Raw genomic sequence first — 24,557 nt, forward strand, 5'->3', positions numbered from 1 at the left:
TTTTTCTGATTTTTCCTCTAACAGATGAATGTTTGGAGATTTTTCTATAAGCTCAGTAATTCGGCCTTCCATTAATTCAATTCGGCTTCTTTGTTCTTTTTCAATGTATTACCTATTTCTGAAGTCTTAATGTTAACCTTCTGGGTTTCTGATTGCTGATTTTGTAGGGTCCCCATTTATTTTTTCAATTATTTTGTCAGTTTGTTTCTTAACATTTTCCATAGTTTTGTCTGTTTTCTTTGATTTCATCTGTAGTTTTCTTTGTCTTTATCACAATCCACTGAAATTGCCTAATTAGCAACCTTTTCAAGTTCCTATCAAATAGTTCTGATACCATTTCCAGTGTTCACATTCTGACTCTGCATTTTTGTTATCTTTTTGAGGTACTCTGTCTTGTTTCTTTGTGTAAGCTGAAACTGTTTGTTTTCTCTGAGACATTGTGGTGTTATGTTTATATTTAGTTGATGATTATATATTGGTATGCTCTCAGGCACTCACTACCTCTTTCATGGTAGATGTGGTAGAGATGAGAAGTGTGAATGCAGTTCCCTGTTCACAGTTTGTGCAGCATAGTTCACAGCAGATTCACATGCCTCCAAAACCAGGGAAGCTATGTTTGGTGCCCAACTTCAAACAGAGCAGAGGCTGTGTGGGGTCAAGGGAGTGGGGTGGGGTGGGGGCAATGGCAGTTGGGTAGGCCTTTGCAAGAACTGCCCATGTTCCTGGCTATCAGGAGAGCAAGGGAAATGGTAGAACTGCACCCCCTTGCTGTCAACCTCCAGCATCATTCTGTGCCTGTAGGCCACCGTATCAACAACCATTTACAAAAGCTCAAGATGCAGAAGCTCACCGTTCCACGCCAGCCCACAGTCCCCCACCCCCCACCACCCCCGTTTTTCTTCTCTCTCACAGCTCCTGTTCAGCTTCCTCTCCCAGTCAGCACTCAGTCCACCTCTCTGCTCTAACCTCTAGTGCTCAAAGTTCCAGAATCACCATGTGTGTCTGTTCCACTTGGTCTCCCGTGTCTTTGCTGCAGACGGTCAGCTCAGTGTGACTGCCTACTCTCCTATCTTGCTCCAGACCCCTTAATCAATTTTTCATTTTTATTTTTTTGTATATGGTATGAGGCATGGATCCTATTTCGTTTTTCTGCATGTGGTAATGAATTGCATTACTCTTTTAGTTTCAGGTTTTAAAAATGCTAATTTTCCTTGGAGACATTATAGCGGAGACTATTTTCAGTCGCTTACAATTACTATGAAGGAGTTAGATCATTCCTTGTGAGTTTGTTCTGAGGAAAAGGTATATGAGGACAAAAAAACAAAACCCAACAATCCAGAAACAAGGATATCATACAGAGGTACGGGGAGGTTTGATTGGCTTATTTCTCTGTGTTGCCTACAAGCTACACATTCTCTTGATATCTCACTTTACAGTACTAATTAACTATTAAGAAAGCCAATTACTCAGAGGCTGCCATTACACCAAGGAAAACCCTATGTAAAAGCTTTCTTTTGAGGAACAGAGATACTGTGTGCCATCTTTTTGTCCCTTGCTACTCCTCCCAGTTGGGCAAGCTGAGATGGAGACAAAACAGTGATAAATCCAAAGACAGAAGAATAGCTAAGATGTCTCTATATTTACATTCTGAATGAAAACTCAATTGTAGATGTGCATAAATGAGTCTCTTTTCCAAATAAAACTGAAGGTCAAATCCAATCCATCAAATCTAACGTTCTTCTGCTTACCTGAGACAGGATGACTCTTTGTCCAGCTACTCCTGGATGCTGTGGCGTCCACCTCCAGGACGCTACTGCTATGAGACTTTGGGATGTGATTCCAAGCAGGGACCAACCCACCTGATCTCTTAGCACTTGGATCCCTTCAAAAGAAAACCCAGAGGCTAATGAAAGCATGAGAAGGGTGACAACTGGCAAGAATCCTAGGACTAAATTCCCTCAAAAAAACACAAGAAAACATCCAACTAATATAATTAAAGATTCTACTAAACTACTTCTGTAAGATTGAAATATCTACTCATGCTCATGCCTTATCACCTTGTGCATCTAACACAGTGTCTGGCATACAGTATTCAAATGTACTGAATGAATTAATGTATACTGAACATATGCTATCATATGAACTGCCTCCCTTTATTACAGCTTTATAGCATCTTCTCATGATAAAAACTGAATAGGGGAGAGATACAGCAACTGAGGACTCCAGACTCATGGTAAGAGCAAGGCTGTGTGCTGGCAGCCAAGAGGCAGGCTTGCAGAATATGCCCTTTGGTTGGGTGTTTAAATGATTATATATTCCTGAGTGTTTTTGTGTACATTTAAAAAATAAAACAAAACAAAAAAAACCCCAGAGTTAATAGAAACACATACTGTTGAAAGATGATGCACGGAGAGGATTGCAATCATTGTAATGAAACGATGAGTGTAAAACCGATGTTCTCCCATATAAACTATCACTCAATTCACAATAAAAACTTTAAAAACAACTGAATAGGGTCCTGTGGTCAGGGAAGAGCAATGGAGAACAGGAAGACAGCAGAAAATTTGTCTCTCTGGCAAGTCAATAAAAACAATGTATGGAGATGTGGAACTTACGGAGTGCACTGTGCTCTATGAGCAGGATGCAGTACATACTACTGAACTATCACCACTAACTTATGATGCAACTGGTTTCATAAAGCACTGGATCCCAGTGACTTAAAAAAGACAAAACAAAACAAATTCCCAAGATGGAAGGCAAGATAAGTAACAATAGGGTTTCTTGGGATACATAAATTTTGATTAACTAATTCATTCTTTCATTGTTGTTGTTAAGTGCCATCAAGTTGGTGCCGACTCATAGTGACCCCAGATAGGGTTTCCCAGGAGTGGCTGTGGGCTTGAACCACTGACCTTGTGTTAGCAATCCAGTGCTTATCCTACAGCAGCATACCAGGGCTCTTTTCATTAAAAGTTACTAAATAACTATATATTGTTGTTAAGTGCTGTAGAGTCAGTTAGACTCATAGCAACCTTGTATAGGGTTTCCGAGGAGCGGCTGATAGATTTGAACTGCCAACTTTGGAGTTCAAATCCATCTTTCAGTTCAGTGCGTTATCCTGCTACGCCACAGCACTTACAAAGCAATAGAGCTCTCCTGTCTCAAATGCCTTTGCTCTTCCTGCCACCAGAGGGTACTGTGGCTATGCAGTGCTTTGCTTTGTCCACAAGGTGGTAACAAAGTCCACCTCTCTCCTCATCTGAGCCTTCTTGAAAAGTTGCAAAAAGGTGGTTTACATTGCTGCAAAGGAAAAGGCCTGTATTCAATGGCCAAACAATACCTGCAGGCATTCAAGTTTTCAGGCAGAGTGGCATCCAGGCTGACAGGGCTGCTGCTGTTCCTCTCACTGCTCTCATAGCCAGATTCCATTCGCTGGATCAGGCGAGGGTGCTGCTCTAAAAGGTGAGAGCCTGGACGTGCTGGGCCCCAGGGCTTATATCGGGGACTGGGTCCACCAGCTTTACTGTCATAAGCAGGTGGCTTGCTAAGTTCATCCGGTGTAAATTCTTTAGCTATCCCAATCAAAGGACAAATATGGAAAAAGAGGTAGATTTAGTATCTGTGTAAAATAAAGAGAACACCTCTCCCTCCAGCTACTCATCCATCAAACCCACAAAATGCCCAACATCTGAGTAAAAAACGAACCTTGCCAATACTATCAGAAAACCCAGATTTTAAATACAAAAATCAACTTTATTTGAAAGCCCAATTGTTCCCTAATTATCCCCTCACCTGCATCCTCAGAAAAGGGGCTAAGCTGGGTATAGCCAGAATGCTTCCTTTTGTCCTTACTAAAGATACTGTCAATATTCAGAGACTCCCGTTTTGGTCTCCACGTTGGACGATACTTGCTAGAAGAACTAGATTTTGACTCACTGCTGGTACTCTCTACTTCCCAGTCCTGAGAGTGCAAGGACAGGATCCTAGGAGGTTTTTTTTCCAGCTGGTCTCCTCCCCTGCCCCCACAGGGAGATCCTAGGTTGGTCTGAGAAGCAACAGATGGCCTGTTATGAATCATATTACTGACTGTCTCTTTAAAGTCCCTCAGCCTATTGGTGCTGCTGGATGGTTTAGAGGCATTCCTCGGAGCCTGCTTCTCTTTCAGTGTTTCTCCTAAAAGCACACAATGAGACAAATATAGATGTTTAAAGTGATCACAGATATCCAGGGTCCGAAGTCTAGAATGCAAGGCTAAGCCCCTTTGAGCAAAAAGGAGATGCCATGATCTGAGAGCATGACAGAAACATGATACAGGGACTAGAGAAAGAAGTACAATGTAGAGAGGCTTGCCTTCGCTGTGGTACCCGGAGGCCTGTGGCTCATCGCCTTTCTTCCTAACCCGGCCAGAGCTCCTCTTGCGCTCTATCAGTGACCCTTTCTTGGATGTGTGTTTCTGATTACATTCACTATCAGTCAGGTGTCCTGAAAAAAATAAGGAAATGGAGGTAAGCTGGTATCTGTGACTGACCTCTAGCCTCTTGGGAACACAGCGTCCCTTTGGGAATCCATGACAGTGGCACACAGTTTGTGTATCTGTGGTCAGAAGCTGAAGTTGGGTTAGGCTATCTGATTGAAGTTTAGCAGGAAGCTTTCAGTAGGTACATGCAGAGAAGCCAGTTTTACAATTGTCTCCTGAGCATTAAACCATCTCAATCCAGCCCATAATCTTTTCCAGTGACCTAGAAGGGACTAAGGACATATTAGTTGGTAATTTTCAAAAGGTAAGAAATATAAAGGTTGTATAAACTGTATAAAAGTTGTATAAAAATCACATACCCCATATATTTTCACTCCGGTAAACTCAAGACAGAGCTTTCATTTTACTTCAGTTAAATACTTCAGCAATTACATATGCTAAGTAAATTTACATATGCCACACAAAGCTTAGGTTTTGGTATATCTGCTATTACCTAGATGCCTCAGTTTTTGCCCACAACAGGTCTGATTGTGTAGGGCCTTAAGGCCCAGTTCTAAATCGTCATTAAATGTGGGTCTTTTGAAAGGACAGTACAACTTTGAGTAATTCACATTCCTACTCCCAACACATGTTTACCAAACTCAGCTCCATCCAGAAATTACACTTCACAATTTCCTCAATACTAACCCCCAGGAGTACCTGGGTGATGCAAATGGTTAATGCACTCAGATGTTAATCAGCCGCTGAAGAAACGCCTGGAGATTACTTTTTAAAAACCAGCCACTGAAAACCTTACGGAACACAATTCTACAATGACACACATGGGGTGGTCACCATGAGTTGGAACTGACTTGGCAGGAACTGGCTGATCACTGGGGAACTCAGGAGACCTTCGTTAATTTCCGAGTATGTAATTTGCTCTGCTTCATGCCCAAATTATGTGAGCGTATGAGTAGGATTTGATAACAACCAAGGCCAATATTTCCCAATAAGGAAGCAGATTCCAAAGTATATAAATCATCTAAACTGCTGGAAACCAGAGGCAAATTGAGCAGCTGGATTAAGTTACAAGACAATCTTAGAAGGCACCCCTTTAGATTCTCAAATGGAGCTTTCATATGTTAGTATATGAAGAGCCTTTTACATAACCAGGTGTCAGCAAAGTAGTGATATGAATACATACTTTCAATCAGTTCATTCATTGCATAGCTCTGATCCCTTTGCCACTTTTAGGCCCACTAGAAAGATCTGAAAAAGGAGGAAATCATTGGGCCAATTAAATATTACAAATGTTATACTGACTATATACAAACTCTTAACATAATTCTGGCTCTCCTTGAAAATATGCCTTGTTTATACTGTGGCTTGGATTCTCCCTGGGTCACAGTTTCAGAGATATGGTCTAAAAACCACACCTAACATCATGTATGAAGTGGTGATGGTTATGTGCCACGGTGTCAGTTCCAAATTATAGTGACCCTGTATACAATTTCTGTTTCTCTCACAAAGCAGCTGGTAGAATCAAACTAGTGACTTTGGTTAGCACCCCAGCTCAAAATCCACTAGGCTGCCAGCACTCCTTATCTATACAGTTTTTGTTGTAGTTGTTGAGTGCCAACGAGTGGTGGGTTTGAATCACTGACCTTGCAGTTAGTAGTCCAGTGCTTATCCTACAGACCCACACCAGGACTCCATTTAGGCAGTTGTTGTGGTTAAGTGTCATCGAGTCGGTTCCAACTCATAGCAATCCTGTATAGAGTTTCTGAGCAGCAGCTAGTGAGTTTGAAATGCCAAACTTGCAAAAAATCTAACATGACTCTAACCAAACGTCAACATCCAACTACAAGTTTACAAAAAAATACCTCAGAAACATGTTACACCATGGGATGCAATCAACAAAATTTATACTGTGGGGAATCTACAGGACAAACTACCTTATTTCTTCAATAATGATCTGTAAGGGAAATACTTAGCTAAAGGAGAAACCTACTGATGAAGAGAAACAGAAAAAACTCTGACCCATTGCAAAGTGAAGACCTCTTCTGGATTCTGAGTTAAGTACACAAACCATTAAAACAAAACACTATGACTCTTATGGATGAAATTACATGATGTCTGGGAAGGGGGGAAGGGAGTAGAGATGCAGGTGAAACGGCATTAACCTGAGTTATAATTGTTAAAATTATGTGATGGATACATGAAGCGGCTTTTTATTATTCTGCATACTTTTGAATATAAAAATTCTCTATTAAAAAAAAAAAAAAAAGGCCACATACAGAATTTACATCATCAGTATGATACCATGAGCTGTATTTTATCCCATAATGAATCTGTCATCTTTGCAGTCACCTTACTCCTGTTCTCTTGATGCCCTGCACAGATTTCTTCTACTGACCGTGGCACATTCTCCTATAGAGTAACAAAACAATTCAAGAATGTTCTCTATGGAGGATTCGGAAAAACAAACAGGCTACCTATATTCACTCTGTATTCATTCTCTGGTCTTCAGGACCCTGGCAAGCTGCTGAGCTTGCCCAAAATATGCCCTAGCCCCTAAATACACTCCTTCTTTCAAAGTCCTTTAATCAAGATGAAGCCTAGAATAAAAACATGCCAAGGTGCAGACACAAGGGGTTGTTAGTGGGGCACACTATTGGAAGGATAAGGATCAAAAGGGTAGCAGGAGAAGAGGTGACTTAAGAATAAACATGATATTATTTATAACAATGACAATGACAGTAGTCCTTATTGACATGCTTCTGTTGCCCAGAATCTGTACAACGGAACATCATCATTCATTCAGAACTGTGTTGTATCATTGGATCCCACTCAAATATCCAAATTTTGTGCCTTTTTTCCCCTTTGCATACATAGCAACCACTTCTGACTTGTCCCAGTTTTTTTTCTTGAGAGACCCTCTATAAAGGAAGTAAATTAGGCAACCCGGATCCTTTGTATCAGCCCCTACCTGTGTCTCGACTGCTCTGAGACATGGAATCATTCTCCACATTATAGATGACTGTCCCCTGAGAATCAGAAGAGAAGTGACTGACCACAGACTCATGATGGGAGTGTTTGTAGGGATAGCTCTCCGTTGAGGAATCTGTTCGAGTGTCACTTGAGATGGAAGGCTCCCTCCCTGAGGGAAGGAGGAGACACAGATGCACCAGTGAGGAAAGTGAGGCCAGCAGAGAGAAAGGAAAAGAGCAGGACAGCAGCAAAGGTCCAAAAGGCGAGACCATCCTAGAAGGAAGGTGGAGAGGTTTGTGTGCACATTATCGGGCCATTCTTCCCCAACCCCCAGTTTCCAGATAGCCCAGACACACGAACATTTCTTCCCACCTCTGTCCCTACCTTTCTGAAGCAAGCACTCACTTTGCCTGCCACTCTGAAACCTGTGGGGCTTTTAGAAAACCTAAGAGGGGGAGGGGAGTGGAAGAAAGGAAACCGTTGTGAAAAGTAACATCTATTTAGATGGTCAGTCCCAGGCTAATGTGGCACAAGTAAACAGTTGTTCCCCTAGGCTATCAGAAACGCCATTTTAAATGTTAAATTTACATATATATATATATATACACACTTTAATAGTTGAGAAACTATGGGCTGTCATTTATACTCCAGTGTGAATTAGTTCAGTAGGCATTGCTTTCCTCTGAACGTTTAGCTGACCTTGCGGTTAGCAGTCCAGTGCTTATCCTACAGCATCACACCAGGACCCCTACCAACAATAACGTCAATTAGTTCAGTCGGACAACTAGCTGAGATAAGTACAACGGGAGAAATGGGTGTCTGGCTGAAGGGAAAAGTCAGTCAGTAATGATTAGGTACGAGAGTGGGAAGAGTATCAGGTACCAAGCAGGAGGGTGGAAGAAAGACTTCAAAGAAAGGATCTCCTCTTTCAACATCCAAGAAAGGAAAAGGAACATTTCTTCCTCCTTTTCAGAAACCAAGGCTAAACTATTTGGATTATTTTGATATTGTTAAGTGCCGCCAAGTCATTTCCAACCCATAGCGACCCTGTATAGGATTTCTGAGGAGCGACTGATGAACTGCTGACCTTACAGTTCAAATTGACTTTGCAGTCTAGCGCATTAGCCCACAATGCCACATCAGGACTGAAGATGTATTATGAGCTTCTGTGGATTATACTGGGACTTAGCTACAAAGCTGAATTTTTTTTTTTTTTTTTTTTAGGAAAATATGGTTTAAGTTTCAAAACAATTGATCTAGAAGTGAACTAATTCGTTGATAACAGAGGTCTCTCTTTACTGTACTTGGAATTTTAAAACACAAAATGCTCATCTCAAACAAACTGACTACCTTTATAAGAACTCCAAATCATTGTTCTTGGTTCACTTAAGTCACTGAGAAAGGGGTATAAGAACCAGTCATCTCTCCACTGTTATAAGGTTAACTACTAAGGCCTCCTTTACAAACTTCGTATCTCAGTTTACATTCAAATTTCCCATCTCACTTTTGACTTGGGGGCCCATGTGATTAAGACAACACACTCTTAAAAGTAGAAAGAAACAAAGTGTGGGACAACTGAGAATCTAGCAGGCGCTAACACTTAGTTCTTTATCTCTAATGACTTCCTTCTCTAGGCTAGGCTATGTGCCAGGCTCATATTGAGTCTCAACCATTGAGTGCTCCCATGGTATATGGTGGGTGATAGGTAGAGAGCTGGGCTGCTTACCAGAGTCTTCACTATCATAGCATGTCCTGCTGTATGACTGGAACTCAACTTGGGGAGGCAGGTCTTGGGTGGACACCGGGGTGCCCTGGGGGTCTGCATAAAGCAACAGCAAAGGCTGATAATGCCCCTTGATGCATTTGGTCACCACATCCTTCCATTTGGGCCCAATCTGAACCACAAACAACCAAAAGAACATTATACTTACACTTCATTCAAAACATGACTTCTTGATTTGTTTTTGTTTTTTTCTCCCTGAAGAACATCACATAGGCCAGGAATTGAGTGAAGAGACAATAAAAGAGGTACAAGACCTAAACTTAAGGAGGTTTTTGTTAAATCCTTTTAGAAAGTATCAAAATCTTACACGAAAATGGAAGAACGAAGTTATTTTTATTTCTGTGAAACATCCATCGAGTTGTGAAATATGGATAAATATTTCAAAGGTGAATGTGTTATGACAGGGGACATTGGCTGTCTTGGTGTCCAATTTCTTTCCACAGATATCAGATTAAAGCCCGCGTTTGAAATTCACTTTTCTATCATTTTCTCCTAAACATTAAAATCACTTTTCTGGAACTAAAAGTAGATAGATTGCCTTAGAGCAAAGGACACTCTGTTTCAGAATTCATGCCTGGCAGGACATAAAATGTCACACTGCTCAGAATACAGTTTGATCTTAGCATTTTGCTGGATTTAACTTTGCTTCTGCCATGGAAAAGAATGACAGAATAATCACTGAAACAGCAATCCAATCAAATCACCAAACCCACTCTGTCTTAGGCTAGAACTAGCCCCGTTCTTTTTTTTAATTAAGTCTTAAATGGGTCAAAGACAAAAACAATGTACATGCCAACGGACCAGTGACCCAGTCATAATCTTATATGGTGTGACAACTAGCATGGTGTTTGGTGTACCTTGGAGGCTCAGTAAAATTATAAGTTAGCATTATTGTAATTACAACACATTCATATGTTTTTCACATACAAATCTTATGTAAAATAGGAGCCCTGGTGTGGTGCTGTAGGATAAGCACTAGACTGATAACCGCAAGGTTGGCGGTTCAAATTCACTAGCTGCTCTTGGAAACCTTATACAGGGTCACTGTGAATCTGAACCAACTTGATGGCACTCAACAACAACAAGATGGGTATTCTTTTTCAAATATAAAAAATCTAAAGTTCAGAGAATTTAAATAAGTTGCCCCAAATTACAAAAACACCAGAGATGAAGATGAAAACCAGGGAGTTTGGCAAAGATTACCATCAGTGGAAACCAGTGCCTGTGATCCGTGGTTAGTCAGCAGCCTGCACCTCCCGAAGTGATAACCTTACTGGAAGGGGCTTGCCAACGCACACATACTTCGTGAACTTCTTCCATCGTAGACTGTGTGGTTTACACAGTACCAAGTTCCCTACTTTACATACCATTGTTGTTGTTATTGTTAAGTGCCACCAAGTCAGTAGTGACTTCTAGGGTTTCCAAGGAGTAACAGGTGGGTTTGAAGAACTGATCTTGTAGTCCAAAATGACTTGCAGTCTAGTGCTTACCTACAGTGCCACACCAGGACTCTACCACATACCACTGTTGTTGTTGTTGTTAAGTGCTGTTGAGTTGGTTCCGACCCACAGCGACCCTGTATAGTGTTTCCGAGGAGCAGCTGGTGAGCCTTGTGGTTCAAAGTGGCTTTGCAGTTCAGCGCATTAACCCACAGCGCCACACCAGGATTCCTACATACCATTAGAGTGCTATATTTCCTATCTTATCCCAAAAAAGGTATTTAACTCTGATAGGACACTTCATGAAGATAATAATTAGAGATTAATTTATAGCAGTTCGGAGACAAAGTATTATCCATTGATAATTCTGAGACTTAGAATTCTGAACTTCATAACTTTATTTGAGGCATTAGATTATTCCCACCCAAATCAATCAAAAATTTGAAATACTGGCTATAATAAATTAAAACTGTACTAAATGCTTGGTGACGAGATTCAAAGAAAATGATAGAAGATAAATTATATGGCGTCCTTATGGCAAGGTGGGTTAAGCAATGAATGACTGCTAACTGAAAAGGCAACAGTTCAAATTCACCAGCTCTCCCTGGGAGAGTTCTGTGGGAGAATGATGACGCAGTCAGCTTCTGGAAACATTCACAGACTTGGAAACTGTATGGAACCATTCTACTCTGTCCACTAGGAGCACTATGACTCAGAATTGGCTTGAGAGCAAAGGGTTTTTGTGTTGTAGTTGTTGTTGTTAAGTGCCATTGCATTGGCTCTGACTCATAGAGCCCCTATACAGGGTTTCCAAAGAGCAGCTGGTGCGTTTGAACAGCTAACCTCACGGTTAGCAGTCCCATGCTTTATCCTATAGTGCCACATGAGGACTTGAAATTGGTATATATATTGATTATATTCTCAAGAATCTGACCATCTATTTGGAAAGACATGACTGTTCTATCTGATAGACATAGTTTCTATTTTATCTATCACACAGTTGGGTGCCATCAAGTCGGTTCTGACTCAGAGACCCTGTATAGGGTTTCTGAGTTTTAAAATCTTTGTAGGAGCAGAAAGCCTCATCTTTCTCCCAAGAGTAGCTGGCGGATTGGAACTGCTGACCTTGCAGTTAGCAATCCAATGTATAACCCACTATGCCAGCAGGGCTCCCTATCTAATAAATAGATACACAGATAAAATATAAAGCATGTCTTACAGAAGGGCATGGTGGCGGGAAAGAAGTATTAAGAAAATGAAATACTAAAGACAATTCATCTAATTTTTATTGTCTGTGGGCTTTGTTTTATGGGTTTTGTTTCGTTTTGTTTTGCTTTTTATGCAGTAACCAACAGTTTAAGAAGCACTTATAAAATGGCGGATGAGGATGGTTACACAACTTGAAGACTGCTATCAGAGTCACTAAGTGGTACATGTAGAAATCGCTGAGTTACTGTACGTTTTACAATTCATATTCTCAACAGAAACAAGAAAAATTTTATTAAAAAGAAGAAATATTTGACTATGCCTACCTCCTTAACATGAGCATCATCAAAATACATCCACTTGCGGATTTTTGTTTGCAGAAAGAATGTGGAATAATGTTTGCCATAGTAACAGATCATTCCTACTAAATACAGTTCAGACTGCTTGGCCCGGTCATCTGTCACTCTGAAAAACAGCTGTGGGGAAACAAGAGAAAGGGAATAACAAGTCACAAACCCAACCCTCTGACATCATCTCTCAGCAGACACCATCAACATTTCTTCATTGAGTCAATGAACTGCTCCTCCTCCCTTCAGTCTAAAACTTTTTGCTACTACAGAGTAGCTCTATAGAAATGGAACCAGAAAGTGGAGAAAAGCAGGATAGATCAGAACTAGTAAACCATTAGCATGGTAATGATTCCTCTTACCTTTACCAATATTTTCTAAAATATTAATAATATGCTTTTGAAAATTTAAAGAAACAGTGAAAAAATTATTCTAGTTTCAAAGATTACTTACATATCAGCTATCATCACAAATATAAATTTCCTACTGAGACCCTAAATAGAGGGTAAGAAAGTCCCTTAAAAGGAACAATACCTGACTTTGCAGTGAGTTTGGTTTGAGCTCACTTCGATCATAGATTCCTTGGGAAGACATGAAAGAGGATCCCAGATCATTTCTTATCAGTCATGGCTTAATGACATAAAATCAAATAAAACAAAACAAAACAAAAAACACTGGATTGTCACAGAATTATCCCAAACAAAAACGAGGAGAAAGGAAATCACAGTTTCTGGTTCCTCTCTTGACCTGAAGGAAAAACCTGACTGTATCTACATTAGGGTATGGCACCAATAATGGAAAGACCTCAGGTCTGAAATATTTTCCCCTGGTTCCCTAAATCCACCACTCATCTGTCAGTTTGTCATACTGTTGTATGTTGATGTGATGCCGGAAACTACGTCACAGGTATTTTTAAACCAGAAGAATCACCCCTGGTGGAAAGGATTCAGGAGAGCTTCTAACATGGACTAGGAAGAAGGAAAGGCAGACCACTTCTGAATGATTAACCACTGAAAACCTTATAAATAACAGTAGAACACTGTTGCATATGGTGTCAGAAGATGAGCCCCTTAGGTTGGAAGGCACACAAGATATGACTGAGGAAGAGCTGTCTCCTCAAAGTAGAACTGGCCTTAATGAAATGAATGGTGCAAAGCTTTTGAGACTTTCATTAGCTGATGAGACACAACTCAAAATGGGAAAAAAATAACTGCAAACATCCATTAACAACTGAAACATACAATGTATGAGGTATGAACCTAGGAAAATTAGAAGTTGTCAAAAATGAAATGGAACACATAAAGAGCAATATCCTAGGCATTAGTGAGCTGAAATGGGATTTGTATTGGCCATTTTGAATCAGACAATAATATGGCTTACTAAGTCTAAAACTTGAAATCAAAGAGGAATGGAGTCTCACTTATCATAAAACAGTACATTTCAAACTTTATTTTGAGCTACAATGCTGCCCATAATAGGATATTTACACATCTACAAGAAAGACTAGTTCATGCCACTGTTAGTAAAATTTATGCACCAACCATTAAAGCATGTGATGATGAAATTAAAAAATTCTACCAATTTCTTCAGTCTGAAATTGACCAAATATGCAATCAAGATGTGTTGATAATTACTGGTGATTGGAATGTAAAGGTTGGAAACAAAGAGGACGGATCAGGAGATGGAAAATATGACCTTGGTGACAGAATTTTGCAATACCAATGACTTATTCCTGCAAATACCCTTTTTTAACAACCAGAGGCAACTATACACATGGACTAAACCAGCTGGAATATACAGGAACATATTTGTGAGAAAAGAAAGAGAAAGTGGAGATGCTCATTAGTCAAAACAAGGTCAGGGGCCGACTGTGGAACAAACCATAAATTATTCATATTAAAGTTTAAGCTGAGGCTGAAGAAAATTCAAACAATTCCATGAGAGCCCAAATATGACCGAGTATACCCCAACTGAGTTTAGAGACCATATCAAGAACAGATTTCATGCATCAGACTCTAACGACTGACAACCATCTTATTAAGAAGGCAGGAAGAAAGGAAAGAAAAAAAAGACCAAAATGAATGTTAGAAGATAGTCTGAAACTTGCTCTTCTACGTAAAAAGCTAAAGTGAATGGAAAAAATGAGGAAGTAAAGCAGTTGAACAGAAAATTTCAAAGAGTAGCTTGAGAAGGCAGAGCATTAAAATGAAATGTGCAAAGACTTGGAGTTAGAAAACCAAAAGAGAAGAACATGCTCAGCATTTCTCAAGCTAAAAGAACTGAAGAAAATCTTCAAGCCTCAACTTGAAATAATGAAAGATTCTAGGGGCAAAATGCGTGTGTGGTGGCTCCATATGATAAGCACTGGATTGCGAACCACAAGGTCTGTGGCTCAAGCATGACAGTTACTCTGTAGGATAAAGATGAGGCTTTCTACTCCCATGAAGATTAAAAGCCTTGGAAACCTTATATGGGGTTGCTGTGAATCAGAACCGGCTCAATGGCACTTAACAACAACAGGCAAAATACTAAATGACGTAAGATGCATCAAAAGAAGATAGAAGGAATACACAGAGTCACTATGCCAAAATGAAATGGTCAATGCACAACCATTTCAATAGGTATCATATGATTGATTGGCTACTACAAGAACAAGCAATTTGTTCACTGGGAAGCCATCGAGACAAGCAATCAGATCCCTTCAGGACAAACCCCCCTACGAGACTGAAACTCAAAGGGAACACATGAGCAGGCATGCAAGCTTTCTGGAGACCACATTGGTCTACTTCTGAGTGGAAGAGGGGGAAAGGCAGCAATGAAGAAATGGGCTGAGTTCAGCCACATTCCATAGACTCCTGTTGGCTTGGAGATGAGAGACAAGGAAGAGCTGGTTGGTCCAAAGTGTGGTGAGCTTATGGACAAGGACATAGCCACAGAGAGCTAGAGCTGAGAGTGAAGCATCCAGCTGATATGAAGTGAGGGGAGACGCACAAAATATCCAAACTTGCAGATAGTACCTATTTGACCTAGCCTTGATGGCTTGATAATCTAAATTCAACTAGAAGATTTTTTTTAAAAACCAACAATTTTGGATAAAGGAAATGAGGGTAAATTGCTACAATTCGATGAACTAGACCTATACTTATGGATGCAGTAGCTCAAAATACCAATTGAGAGGGAAGGAGTCTTCACATCAAGTATCAATCCTATCCCCTCTATACAGGGTAGATAGGAACAAGCAGCTTAGACAATGGCTACCTATAATGAGGGGCTGATAAAGGCACAAAGTGACTGGTTTTCAAGAGGAAATTTAGTTTAAGAGTGTGCAGGGGAAGGTTGAGTCCCTATTGAAGAGTTTTCATCTTGTCTAGAGGGGTCTGGTGAAAAGAGATGGGGATAAGATTCTTATGATTCAATAGTGAGTAACTATTATCATGACTAATTGAGACTCACAACTGTAAAGATAGAAGTTTTGTAACATAAAGGGGTGAGTAGTTAATCTTACAGTCCAGAAACAGAGGACTCTTAAGCCCATCAAGGGAGATGAGTACAAGCAGAATATGGGACCCTATCCAGAGGAGTAATGACATCAGAGATGGAGACAGAGATGAGAACATGGAGGGAGGGAGCAGCCTGAGGACTCTGGACTCATGGAAATATGAGAGGGACTGGGTGCTGATGGCCAGGAGGCAGGCTTGCAGAATGTACCCTTTGGTTGCTTACATTATTATATATTCCTGAGTGTTTTTGTGTACATCCCCCCAAAAAAAGTAGAGGGAATGAACGCAAATACTGTTCAGTGATGATGCAAGGAGGACACTGTAATCATTGCAACGAAATGATGGTATAAAACCAATATTCCCCCATGTAAACTATCACTCAGTTCACAATAAAAACTTTTTTTAGATAAAAAGGGAGCATATGAGTAAGAATTGATGGTACTGAAGGAAGAAGTCCAAGTTGAATAAAGAGATTGGCTAAAAACAAAGCTCCAGGAATTGATGGAATGAATACAAACGGAAACCTTTCAACCTAGTGATGCAGCACTGCCAAGAAATTTGGAAGAGAGCTACCTGGACAACTGATTGGAAGAAATCCATATTTATGCCCAACCCAAAGAGAGGTGACCTAACAGAATGTGGAAATCATCAAACAATATCATTAACATCATAATGCAATTAACATTTTCCTTGTTGTTAGGTGCCATCAAGTTGGTACTAACTCAAAGAGACTTTACGTTCAACACAACAAAACAGTGCCATTCCTGCACCAACCTCACAATCGTTGTCATACTTGAGCCCACTGCTGCTGTGCCAATCCATCTCATTGGGGTCTTCCTCTTTTCCTTTAGATAATTTAAAAATATTGCAACAATGCATCAACAGGGAATTGCCAGATTCAGAAGAAGACATGGAAAGAGGGCTATCATTGCTGACAACCGATGAATCTTGGTTCAAAGCCAAGAAAGATGTTTGTGTATGTTTTATTAACTATATAAAGACTTTCCAATAGGCAGATCATAACAAACTATTGATAACATTTTAAAGAATGGAAATTCCAGAATACTTAAATTGTACATAGACCAAGAGGTAGTCATTAGAATAGAACAAGAGGATACTGAATGTTTTAAAACAAGAAAAGGTGTGTGTCATGGGTGTATCCTTTTATGAAACTTACTCAGTTTGTATGTTTAGTAAATAATCCAAGAAGATGGATTATATAAAGAAGAACAGGACATCAGGACTGGAGGAAAACTCAGTAACAGACTGCAATATACAAATGACACAACCTTACTTGCTGGAACTGAAGAGGACTTAAAATACTTACTGATGATCAAAAAAGACAGCCTTTAAGTATGGATTACACCTCAATGTAAAGAAAACAAAAACCCTCACAACTGGACCATGATAAATGGAGAAAAGACTGAAGTTGTCAAAGACTACACATTTTGCTTGGATCTACAATGAATGCTCATGGAAGCAGCAGTCAAGAAATCAAACAACATATTCATTTCATTAGGCAAATAAGCTGCAAACTTTAGTGTTCAAATGTAAAGATATCAGTTTGAGGACTAAGTTGTACCTGACTTAAGCCAAGGTACTTTCAATCGCCTCATATGCATGTGAAGTTAGACAAGTTAGAATAAGGAAGACCATAGAATTATCGATGCACCAGAATTATGGTGCTGGAGAAGAATATTCAAAGTATCATGGACTGACACAAGATCAAACAAATATGTCTTAGAAGTACAGCAAGAATGCTCCTTATAAGCAAAGATGGTGATACTTCATTTCTCATCCTATGGATATGCTGTCAGGAGGCACCAGTCTCTGAAGAAAGACATCATGGTAAAGTGGAGGGTCACTGAAAAAGAGGAAGATGCCCAAGAAGATGGATTGACATGGTGGTAGCAAGATGGGGCTCAAGCAGCAAGTCGCCGCAAGACTGGGCAACTCAGGCAGTGTTTAGTTTTGTTGTGCACAGGGTCATTATGACTTGGAATCAACTTAAGGGCACCAAACAACAACAACATTTCCCTAAATGGAGTCGTTGTTGTTACGTACCGTCAAATTGGTTCTGACTCATAATGACCCTTTATAGGGTTTCCAAGAAGTGGCTGGTGGGTCTGAACTGTTGACCTGTACTTCACAGTGCTGATCCAACAGTGCCACACCAGGAGTCACAGAAACTACTAAATTCTCTTCCAAGCTGTTTCATCACCTGCTTAGTGATGAGAAACACAGTTGTTTCTTCTAATGGTGAATCTCATATTCTTGAACTTTTTCACTCCAGTAGCAGCTCCGTGGTATTACTAACCTCCCTTGGCTAAGTAAATCTCCTGTGTGTGGTGCTATAGGATAAAGCATTGGACCACAAGGTCTGTTTGAAGTGCAAGGTGGGTGGTTCAAACCCACCAGCCACTCTGTGGAAACAGGGTTGCTGTGAGTTGGAACCAACTCGACAGCACTGGAACACCAACTCTACACTGGTAGAAACGACAGTGAGCAGAGCACACGATGCCTCTGTTAATAAATTGACAGATTTTTATTAGTAGTTGAACTGTTAATCCTTTCCTTGAAGGATAAGGTTATCCTATTTCTTCTAAAAAATCTTTGCCACCTACCCATGTACATGCGTTCCCATGCATGTGTATACATATACATATACATTTGTAGATCTGCCCAAAATTCTTCATATTTGTCATGTAGGATATACTTTTCTGTTCAATGGTCACTATCCATGAGTGATTACCAAGACACAAGAAATGTGTGTCAGTGAAAAGGTAACTAATACTCACATCACCCAGCTTAAGGCAGGTGCCAAGGCTGTGGACGACATCCTCTGCCAAGTCTGAGTGGTCAGAATCCCATACCAGCCCAATTGTGAGAATCTGGGGAGCGTTCATCAATACTCGGCGAATACGGATTCTCTCTCCACAGTTGCTCTGAAATACATGTAGAAGGTGAGTTTCACGTGTTTCCCACTGGCTCTGCCTCAGATCCACTGACGCCAGGACTCCCCTTCCCACTCGAATCCCCACTTCAGACATAACTCACAGGGCAGTTCCGCAGATCCCCCATGGTGCTGGCGTTCTGTAGCAGTTCCCCAAACATACTTGGTGAAGGTTTTTCTCGTCTTTCCAACATACAAATAGCCTGATTGCTTCAAGATAGAGAATAAAAAGGGAATGAAAGTTACAGCTACATCAAATGGATGATTCACGCAAACTCCTAACTTGCATGCTTGACTTTCTTCCTGTGCCCACTATACCAAAGTCCCTTGCTTTGACTCAATGTCCCACAAAAACAGGGACTGCTTCTGTATGTTCCAGGACTCAAAATGCATACTATTTTCCCTATTACTTTCTTGACAAGAAATGAGCTTTAGAAATAGGAGGGGTAGGAGAGAAAATAAGAAGGACAAAGGTTATTACTATTTTTCAGGGTTCCTACCATATAGTATAGACTTAACAATAAGCTATTTGGGTGCCTTCAGTTAAAACCCAATCAACTGGGGAAAAAAACAGAGAACCATCAACTGGCTGAGTCCCTCTGGGGACAGACAGGACAGCGTTGTGAGACTCACCAAAGGGAAGTGGTGGAGATGTAGTGTACCATCTGGATGAAAGGCAGGGGGTCTGAAGTGGCGCCACAGCTCGTACAGACACACTGGGTCCAGGGAGGGAAAAGCAAAATGGAGGAACCATAATCATGAACTCTTCTGGCACCTACTTGACACCCACACCCCAAGATAACGTGTGCCTGAATTAAAGGTCAAAGAAGAGACAGGGAAAGAGATAGGGTTCACCTGCTCAAACAACGTCATTGCAAATTTCTGGTGAGAGATGCAATGTGGAGCAGTACATATATCCTCTTTGGTTTCATCAGCAATATGGAAGTGAAGTCTCATCAGGAGGTTTTCCTGACAGAGAAAGAACAAAAGCAGTAGAAGACTGTCACTCAACACACAAATATACAAACTGGTAATCACTGTATTCAGAGAAAGAGACCCAACCTTCCTGGAAAGAAAGTATAACTTTAATTTTCAAACTTTTTTTTTTTAATTAAAAAAAATTTTTTTTTTCATATTTTAAAACATGAAGCTGTAAAAAAAAAAAAAAGTATTTGGCGGTCCCATGACCCTTCACTTAGTTTCAGCGGGAACATCTTACATAACTACAATACAAAATCAAAACTAGGAAATGCAGGCAACAATACAAGCCACAGTTTATTCGGATTTCACTAGTTTTACAAGTACTTATTTGTGTGTGTAGCTCTATACATTTTTATCACACATATGGTGGTGGTGGTTATGTGCCATGGAGTTGGTTCCGATACATAGCGATCCTGTACAAGGTTTCTGAGGCTGTAAATCTTTACAGGAGCAGAAAATCTCATCTTTCTCCTGCGGAACAGCTGGTAGTTTCAAACTGCTGACCTTGTGGTTCACAGCCCGATTCGTAACCACTATGCTACCAGAGCTCCTTTATCACACAGATAGATTTATGTAACTATCACAGCAGTGACGATACATACCTGTTCCAGCACGATGAGACTCCCTCATGCTATTCCACTATAGCTACCCAACCACAGTCCCTAATCCCTGAGACCACTCATCTGTTTTTCTTCTCTAAAATTTTGTTATTCTGAAAATATAACTGGAATCATGCAAAACTGTTTGATATTGATCTTTTCACTCAACATAATTCCCTTAAGATCCAACTAAACTTTTGTGTGTATAAATAATCCATTCCTTTTTATTGCTACATAGTATTCCATGGTATGGTGGGGCTAGTAGTGTGCTGTGGAGTTGATTCCGACCCATAGCAACCCTGTATAGGATTTCCAAGGCTGTAAATCATTATGGGAGCAAGAAGCCTCATTTTTCTCCTGCAGAACCTCTGGTAGTTTTGAACTGCTGACCGTGAGATTAGCAGCCTGACTTACAACCACTATGCTACCAAACTCTGTGTATAGATTTACTTAACTGTATGCCCACTAAAGGACATATGGATTGTTTCCAGCTTCTGGTTATTACGAAAAAGCTTTTATGAACATTCATGTGTGGGTTTTTTTGTATAAACATATGTGTTCATTTGTCTGGGACAAATGCCCAAGAGTTCCATTGCTGGGTTGCATGGTAGGTAGGTATCTTTAGTTTTGTAAGCAACTGTCAAGCTGTTTTCCAGAGTAAAATGTACCTTCTTATTGCTCTGGCAGAAATATACCCACGACCTAGTTTCTCAAGAGTACCTCTGATTTTGGCCCACATTGTACTTTGTAATGGGATGTATGTCACTCTCAGACTTTCTGAATGGTCACATAGAGAGGGTCTTTTAAAAGGTGTCAGACAGGCGCTAGCATTCAGAAGAGCCAGGGTCTTCTACTGAAAGACAGCGGGGAATGTCAAGGCCTAAACAGCTCATCATACATGTGTTGAGGGCTCAGTTACTCCCTTTTAAATTACCTTTAATAATGCAGAGTTCTCAAAGTGTGGTCCCCAGACCAGCAACATCAGTATCACCCACGAACTAGTTAGAAATGGGTATTCTTGAACCCTACTCCAAACCTAGTAAATCAGAAACTCAAGAGGGTGAAGCCCATAAATTTGTGTTTTTATGAGCTTGGATTACTCAAAAGGTCCGTGCTGCTGTTGTATAGTGGCGAGCACTAGCTCCCCTAAGCATGATGACGCATAAACCCACTAAGTAGTTCACTCTACAATAGCAGAAACACTCTAGAGTTCTAAGAAGTCAGAAACATTCCTTATGTAGAAGAGATCAGGGCACAGTAAATTTCATGGGAAAGTAGCCAGTTCCTGATGGCGACTATCAACAGTACCACTCCATAGCCAAGGGGGCCAGAGGCCAAGTACTTACAAAGCACTCCGCAGCATCATCCATAATTCCCAGCTGGAAACGCTGTTCATCCTGGAAAGTCTTTGCCAGAGCACTGCGGAGAGTGTCAGATGGAAGCACTTTTTCACTACTGCACTGAAACTGGTTGAAGATGCCCTGTAGGGAAGAGGTTAGACAACAGAGAAAGCATAGTAACATTATTAAGCATCTGTACACATAAGTCTATCATGGAACACCTCCATGCTGAAAGCTATGGATCCAATGCAGTTCCCATGGGTGGATATGCTTGGTGTGAGTATAAACGTTAAGTCAGAATAAAGGGTATGTGTGTCTTCCAGCTGAACGTGCTGCTGTAAGGACACATTAGGAGAGACCACTGTCATAAGACAATGTAATACTGTATCCTCATTTCTGCTGCTACAGACAGATGTAGAGGGCTAGGCCAATAAGGATGTCACATGTAAATGATTCCCTGGGTGCTCATCCTATGATACTTGCCTCCCCATGCTTTTACACCTTTAAGTGCCATAGAGTCAGTTCCGACCTATGGCAACCCTGTATAGGGTTTCTGAGGAGGGGCTGGTGAGTTTGAACAGGTGAGTTTGAACTGCCAAGTTTGCAGTTCAAATTGCTTGTGCAGTCCAGTGCATTAACCCACAATGCCCCTCAGGATTTTTGTTTGAGAGTCTTGTCTGCTATTGTGCTGAAAGGTAGCCTCTGGGAGTATCTCAGTTTCCAGAAAGAAGGTTGTTTTCGGGCAATAATCTTGAGGGGAGGCGATTCCTCCAGTCTCTTTCACACTAGTAAGGCACCATCTAGTTCTGGTCTAAGATTAAAGTAGGTCCTGCTGTGACGCTTTAAGATAAGCACACTAGACTATTAACCGCAAGGATGGCTGTTCAAACTCACCAGCTGCTCCTTGGAAACCCTATACTGAGTTGGAATTCACCCAGTGATTCTTCACAACAGTGGTTCATGTGGGTCATTACTCCTTTAGACTAATTGCCTCCCTGAGTCTTGTTTTTCTTCCTTCTCCTTTGCCCCAGTTGGAAAGAGACTAATAGTTGTTTCTTGTATAACCAACTTGCAAGCTTTTTAAGCCCCAGACACTACTCATCAGACTAAGATGTAAAACATTTTCTTTATGAGTTGTGTTTTGCCGCTTGACTGAGCTGTCCCCGTGAGGTCCTTAGCTTTCTGATCCAGTGGTTCAGTCCTAGTATCTAAGAAGTTTCTATAACTTGCCCCCTATATGCTCTGTTGTCGATATGTATATAATATGTACAGCATTTGCAAGTATGTATGTAGCACATATGCACAATCCTACCTATGTATGTGTATGTATGTGAACTGTCAGAACAATAAATACATCTGTCTTGAAAGAAGTACAGCTGGAATGTTCCTTAGAAGTGAGGGTGTGGGAAGACTTAGTCTTTCATACTTTGGACATGTTGTCAAGAGCGACCAGTCCTTAGCAAAAGGCATGTGCTTGGTAAACTGGTAGGTCAATGAAAAAGAGGAAGGTCCTCAGTGAGATGGATTGACTCAGTGACAGCAACAATGGGCTCAAACATAACAACAGTTGTGAGGATGACGCAGGACTGGATAGTGTTTTGTTCTGTGGTGCATAGTATCGCTGTGAGTCAGAACTGACTCTCTGGCACCTAACAACAGTGACTAATGATTGTGACCATCTTTTCATTAATTTATTAGCTGCCTGAATCTCTGTTCATGTCTTTTGCTTATTTTTAAATTGATTGCTGCCTTTTTTTTGTTGAGATGTTAAAGTTTTCCATAGATTTTAAAGATTAGACCCTTGTTGGCTAAACCATAGCTAATTCCCCCCACCCCACCCCCATCTGTAGGCTTTCTTTTTATTCTTTTAGAAGTCTTTTGATGAGCATAAGTTTTGCTTTTCAGGAGATCCCAGCTATCTAATTTGCCTTCTGTTGTCTGTGCGTTTTCGGCTATGTTTGGTATGCTCTTTATGAAATGTATCAGGGCCACCCCAGCGTTATCCCTATTTTTTTCTTCCATAATCTTTATAGTGTTGGGTTTTACTTTTAGGCCTTTGATCCATTTTGAGTTCGTTCTTTAAGTATGATGTGAGGTATGGATCATGCCTCATTTTTCTGCAAAAAGATAATCCAGTTTTGCTAACACCATTTGTTAAAGAGACTTTCTTTTCCCCATTTAATGGAGTTTAACCCTTTGTTTGACGATCAGCTGTTCATAGGTAATGAATGTACTTCTGAGTTCTCAATTCTTGTCCATTCGTCTGTGTCTGTCATTGTACTAGTAGCAGACTGATTTGACACCTATGGCTGTGTAATAGGCTCTGAGGTTGAGGACTGTGAGATCTCCTCCTGTGTACCTCTTTTTCAGCCAAGCCTCCATATCCTCTTTATAGTAGCAAAAAATTAGAAGTAACATAAATATCTATCAATAAAGAACTGCATATATAATGTGTTATAATTCTGTATAACAGGAAAAGGGATGAACTAGGTCTATGTATCAAAAACCTCTGGTAGCGTAGTGATTACAGGTTGGGCTGCTGACCTCAGGGTCAGCAGTTCAAAACTACCAGCTGTTCCTCGGGAGAAAGGTGAGGCTTTCTGCTCCCGTAAAGATTTACAGACTTGAAAATCATATACAGGCTTGCTGTGAGTCGGAAACTGCTTCATATCACATAACCAACCAGCCAAAGGTGTGTGTATCATCATGGATAGTGCTGAATTAAAAATAAATACAAGATCCTTTTTACATGATGTTACTTTTTACATAAACAAAAATTATACATAGGTATATGCTGTGGGCAGTGTATCATTCATGGATAACTTTGTGTGTGTGTGAGTCAGTTCTGACTCACAGCGATACTATGTACCACAGAACAAAACACTATCCAGTCCTGCGTCATCCTCACAACTGTTGTTATGTTTGAGCCCATTGTTGCTGTCACTGAGTCAATCCATCTCAC

General features: G+C 40.5%; 1 protein-coding gene across 1 annotated transcript in view; it reads right to left on the reverse strand.

The window, feature by feature from the left end:
* The window catches only part of USP54 (ubiquitin specific peptidase 54), a 104,329-nt gene that overhangs the window by 40,940 nt on the left and 38,832 nt on the right, over positions 1 to 24,557 (reverse strand). The window contains exons 3-14 of the mRNA XM_006835892.1: positions 21,602 to 21,736; positions 19,531 to 19,644; positions 19,309 to 19,391; positions 18,780 to 18,885; positions 18,521 to 18,667; positions 12,202 to 12,351; positions 9,174 to 9,342; positions 7,446 to 7,616; positions 4,351 to 4,482; positions 3,793 to 4,173; positions 3,341 to 3,572; positions 1,749 to 1,882 (exon numbers count right to left, since the gene is read on the reverse strand). Of these exons, the coding sequence (XP_006835955.1) occupies positions 1,749 to 1,882; positions 3,341 to 3,572; positions 3,793 to 4,173; positions 4,351 to 4,482; positions 7,446 to 7,616; positions 9,174 to 9,342; positions 12,202 to 12,351; positions 18,521 to 18,667; positions 18,780 to 18,885; positions 19,309 to 19,391; positions 19,531 to 19,644; positions 21,602 to 21,736 (1,954 nt within the window). The remainder of the gene's footprint in view (positions 1 to 1,748; positions 1,883 to 3,340; positions 3,573 to 3,792; positions 4,174 to 4,350; positions 4,483 to 7,445; positions 7,617 to 9,173; positions 9,343 to 12,201; positions 12,352 to 18,520; positions 18,668 to 18,779; positions 18,886 to 19,308; positions 19,392 to 19,530; positions 19,645 to 21,601; positions 21,737 to 24,557) is intronic.

The sequence above is a fragment of the Chrysochloris asiatica genome, unplaced genomic scaffold (genome assembly GCF_000296735.1).
Source record: "Chrysochloris asiatica unplaced genomic scaffold, ChrAsi1.0 scaffold00020, whole genome shotgun sequence".
Classification (NCBI taxonomy): Eukaryota; Metazoa; Chordata; class Mammalia; order Afrosoricida; family Chrysochloridae; genus Chrysochloris; species Chrysochloris asiatica.